The 5,000-nt window shown below is 56.6% G+C and overlaps 1 protein-coding gene across 1 annotated transcript in view; it reads left to right on the top strand.

Moving 5' to 3' along the window:
* Nucleotides 1-5,000, top strand: part of LOC129703094 (cell adhesion molecule 2-like) — a 36,766-nt gene that overhangs the window by 19,409 nt on the left and 12,357 nt on the right. The window contains 3 exon segments of the mRNA XM_055645291.1: nucleotides 2,649-2,739; nucleotides 3,801-3,900; nucleotides 3,903-3,981. Of these exon segments, the coding sequence (XP_055501266.1) occupies nucleotides 2,649-2,739; nucleotides 3,801-3,900; nucleotides 3,903-3,981 (270 nt within the window).

Here is a 5,000-nt window from a genome sequence, read left to right as displayed (position 1 = left end):
ACACACACACATGCACGCACACACACATGCGCACACACACATGCACGCACACAAGCACACGCACGCACACACATGCACACACACGTGCACACGCACACACATGCACGCACACGCGCACACATGCACGCACACGCACGCGCGCACGTGCACGCACACGCACACACACATGCACACACGCACACACACACACACAGACATTTTGCGACGTCTAACAAGGGCAGGGCCTACACAGTGAATCGTGGGCCTCTGGGGAGTGTTGTAGAGCAGAGGGATCTAGGAGTACAGGTGCATGGTTCCTTGAAGGTGGAGTCGCAGGTAGATGAGGTGGTCAAAACGGCTTTTGGCACATTGGCCTTCATCAGTCAGAGTATTGAGTAGAGAAGTTGGGAGGTCATGTTGCAGTTGTATAAGACGTTGGTGAGGCCACATTTATAGACAATAGGTGCAGGAGTAGAGGCCATTCGGCCCTTCGAGCCAGCACCGCCATTCAATGTGATCATGGCTGATCATCCACAATCAGTACCCCGTTCCTGCCTTCTCCCCATATCCCCTGACTCCGCTATCTTTAAGAGCCCTATCTAGCTCTCTCTTGAAAGCATCCAGAGAACCGGCGTCCACCGCCCTCTGAGGCAGAGAATTCCACAGACTCACAACTCTCTGTGAGAAAAAGTGTTTCCTCATCTCCGTTCTAAATGGCTTACCCCTTATTCTTAAACTGTGTGGCCCCTGGTTCTGGACTCCCCCAACATGGGGAACATGTTTCCTGCCTCTAGGGTGTCCAAACCCTTAATAATCTTATATGTTTCAATAAGATTCCCTCTCATCCTTCTACACTCCAGAGTACAGAATATGTTAATTTGCTTTGGTAAGAATTGGGTGTGTTACACCTGAGTGTGTTGTGCAGGTGAACTTGTCCCTGGTGTGTGTAGGATAGTGTTAATGTATGGGGTGGGGTCGCTGGTCAGCATGGAATCGATGGGCCGAAGGGCCTGTTTCTGTCCCGTATCTGTAAAGTGTAAAATCTAATCACCAGCAATTGAGTGAGCAGTGAAATGACCATCAGACCAACATGTTTAGTTACAATGAACTTATGGGGAGATATGAGCGCCCTGATGGATATTATTGTCAGTAACGCAGTGATAGATATAATTACTATTGATTCTATGCTGCTTCTAATTGCTAGAACTCTTTGATGAATATATCACCTTGCACTAAACATTATTCCCTTTATCCTGAATCTGTACACTGTGGACGGCTCGATTGTAATCATGTATAGTCTTTGTCACCGCTGGCCGGCTGGTTAACACGCAACAAAAAAGCTTTCTACCTTGGCACACGTGACAATTAACTAAACTATCGACACGATTACCAGTAACTGTGGTCTGAGCTATCTGAGAAAGCTCACGGCATGTTGGCCTTCATAACAAGCGGAGTTGAGCATAGGAGCAAAGAGGTCCTTCTGCAGTTGTACAGGACCCTAGTGAGACCACACCTGGAGTATTGTGTGCAGTTTCGGTCCCCTAATTTGAGGAAGGACATTCTAGCTATTGAGGGAAGCCCAGCGTAGGTTTACCAGGTTAATTCCTGGGATGGCGGGACTGTCATATGCTGAGAGAATGGAGCGGCTGGGCTTGTACACTCTGTGGAGTTTAGAAGGATGAGAGGGTATCTTATTGAAACATATAAGATTGTTAAGGGTTTGGACACGCTAGAGGCAGGAAACATGTTCCCGATGTTTGGGGAGTCCAGAACTTTTTCTGTCTATCTTCTATAAGAAAAGGCCATTCAACCCATTGGCCCATGCTAGCCCCTTATCAGCTCCACTCCTGACTTCATCCGCAGGGCCATTTCCCCAGACTTAGTCTGGGACATTTTTACTTTACAGAGTCGGAGGCTGAGGGGTGACCTTACTGGGGGGTGACCTTTCTCCCAGGGTAGAGGAATCTAAAACTAGAAGGCACAGGCTTAAGATGAGAGGGACAAGATTTAATAAAGGCCTCAGTGGCAGCTTTTACACACCAAACATGTGGATTGGAACAAACACCCGGAGCAAACGATAGAAGCTGGAATGATCGCAATGTTGGGGAATATTTGGGCAGGTACGTGGACAGCACAGGTCCACTATCTCAGGTAGCCTGCCCAGGGGGCAGGAGCTGGGCCCAGTCGGCCCTTCGGTGTGCACCACCTGAGTGTGTTGTACATGGTGAGCTGAGGGGTGAGGGGTGGGATCTGGATCGGGGGTGTGAGAGGTGAGGTAGCCTGCCCTGGGGGTCGGGCTGGGTGAGGGGTGGGTCTGGGTCTGGTGGTTGTGAGAGGTGAGAGGTGGGTCTGGGGTGGAAGGGTGGGGTGGGTGGGGGTGGGGGGGGAGGGTGGGTGTGGGTCGGGGGGGTGAGAGTTGAGGGGAGGTCAGTGTTTAGGGTGGGGCTGTATGTATGTATGTATGTTCCCAAAATACAGCCCAATCAGTACCCGATGGGGCACCAACTCGAGGTTTCGGAGCGGGCAGTCGCGGCTGCAGTTGGGGTCGGGTTGTCGGACCTTGCACCGTTTACATCGAACACGTCCGTACGTACTTGGCTGGTGTCACAGCCGGGACCCTTGGGTCGTCTGGTCCTCGCTAAAGCTGACGACCCCCCTGTGTGTTACAGACATACCGTCGGTGAGGATTGCCCTGTCCAGGGACTTTGCCCGAGAGGGGGACGAGCTACGTATGGATTGCCAGGCAACCGGGAACCCCGTGTAAGTTGCCCGTTAAAGCCGGCGCCGAGACGTGGGCGAAACCCAGCTGTGGCCGGAGCTGCACGGTCAGGGGAGCAGAGAGTTGAAGGGTCAACAAGTCCTAGTGGTCAGAGGCCGGCCCACTGACCCAACCCGTCTACACCGACCCACCATCACCCCACAGGCACAATGAATCAATAGACAATAGGTGCAAGAGGAGGCCGTTCGGCCCATCGAGCCAGCACCTGGGAGGGAGAGATAGATCAGCCATGATTGAATGGCGGAGTAGGCTTGATGGGCCGAATGGCCGAATTCTGCTCCTATCCCTTGTGACCTTCATTGTTCCATGTGACTGCTCACATGATACCCCCGGTCAGAGAGGGAGTGGTCACACAGGCCCAGACCACCCAGGGAGGCCAGGGTTAGGTCAAAGTTCAGGGCTTTGAATGGACGTCGTTCACAGAGGCTCTTGTCCCCGCCGCCCCCCCATTCCTTCGTCTCCCCGCTCCCGTCCAGCAGAAGCTGCTGCCCCCTCTCGTTGTAATGCCTTCCCAAGCCAACAATGGACCATTGTGGGCTCCACCCTCCCCCTGCCAGGTCACCTGCTGCCGGCCCTGCTCTGTTCTGGCCTTTACTCGCCCTCTGGTCTACTTCCCCCCCCCTCCCCCCCTCCCCCTCCCCCTCCCCCCCCCTCCACACCAGGGCCGGGTTTAGATGAAGAGAGGCCCTAGGCTATTCCACTTGTGTGCCCCCCCCCAATCAGCCTTTAGGTGACTCTGGTCCCTGCCCCCCCCCCCCCCCTAGATCTCGTGGCCCTAAGGTTAAGGTTGTGAAGCTTGTACCTAAATCCGGCCCGGCCCCTCCCCCCCCTCCCCCCCCACCCACCCCCTCCCCGACCAGCACCCACCTCTAGTTTCAGTCTGAAGAAAAGGTTCAGGCCTGGGCGCGGCACGTTCCCGGGGGAGCGCGGCGCTAGGGTGGGGCGTGTGTGGGGAGGAGGGGGTAGCACGGCGCTGGGGAACGGCCTCACGTCACTCAGGCACCGCGCGGCTGACGGTCCGTGGGGGGGGGGGCGGTTACAGGCCGGAGGCGGTGAAGTGGAAGAAGGACGGCGCGGAGTTGCCGGACCCCGAGCGCATGGTGGTGGACGGCAACGTGCTGGTCATCAGCGCCCTGAACAAGAGACGGACAACGGCACGTACCACTGCGAGGCCGCCAACACCATGGGCCACGACAGCGCCGAATACAAACTCTATGTGTACGGTGAGTGACCCTACACTGCCCCGTCTTCTCCACCTCCGCTCCCCCCCCCCATCTACCCCCCCCCCCCCCCCCCTCCCATCTACCCATCTACACCCCCCCCACAACCCCCTCCCCCTCGCCCACCCTCCACTCTCTCCCCCTCTCACCCCAACTCTCTTCCTCACTCTCTCTCTGCCCCACCCCTCCCCTTTATCCCCCCATCACTCCCCCCCCCCCCACCCCCCTGCCCTCCCGCCCCTCGTGTAGGTAAGCAGGTGAATAGTGCAATTGGTGTAGGGGACAGGCCCGATGGGCCGAAGGGCCTCCTTCCCGAATCTATGACCTCTGCACCGCGATGACTCATGGAGACAGGCCCTTCGGCCCACCTTGCCCCTGCTGACCCACACGGCCCGTGGTGTTGCTGTTGGTCTGGGCTGGCGGGAGCCCGGTTCCTGCTCCATCCACCACGGCCGGAGGGTGGGCAACGGCCGGAGCTCAGCCGCGGCTGACCAGCGCTGACCGGACCCAGTGCCACCATGAACCTTCACCCCAGTGTGGAAAGGTCAAAGACCAGAGGGCAGAGAGAGCCTAGAGGTGAGAGGGCAAAGTTTAAAGGAGATAGATGTGAGGGGCCAGGTTTGTTTTACACAGGGGGGTGGGTGCCTGGAACGCGCTGCCAGGGGCGGTGGTGGAGGCAGATATGATCGTGGCAATTGGGAGGATGTCAGACAGGCACGGGGACGTGGGGAAGGAACTGCAGATGCTGGTTTACACTGAGAACAGACACACAATGCTGGAGTAACTCAGTGGGACAGGCAGCATCTCTGGAGAGACGGAACGGGTGACGTTTCGGGTCGTGACCCTTCTACAGACCTGTCGCACTTGGCGTTTATTTTCAGCGACTGCCCGCGTTTATTGACGGACGTGTCGGGGTCGGTGAAAGATTTTGAAACATTTCATAATCCAGCAGCGACAAAAACAACATGGCGGCACGCGAGGAGACGCCGCGCGTCGATACGTCGTCACGCCGCTGGCAGTCG

The sequence above is a fragment of the Leucoraja erinacea genome, chromosome 13, assembly GCF_028641065.1.
Source record: "Leucoraja erinacea ecotype New England chromosome 13, Leri_hhj_1, whole genome shotgun sequence".
NCBI classification, from domain to species: Eukaryota; Metazoa; Chordata; class Chondrichthyes; order Rajiformes; family Rajidae; genus Leucoraja; species Leucoraja erinaceus.
The sequence above is the reverse complement of the archived record's forward strand: the minus strand, read 5'-3'. Positions and strand labels throughout refer to the sequence as shown.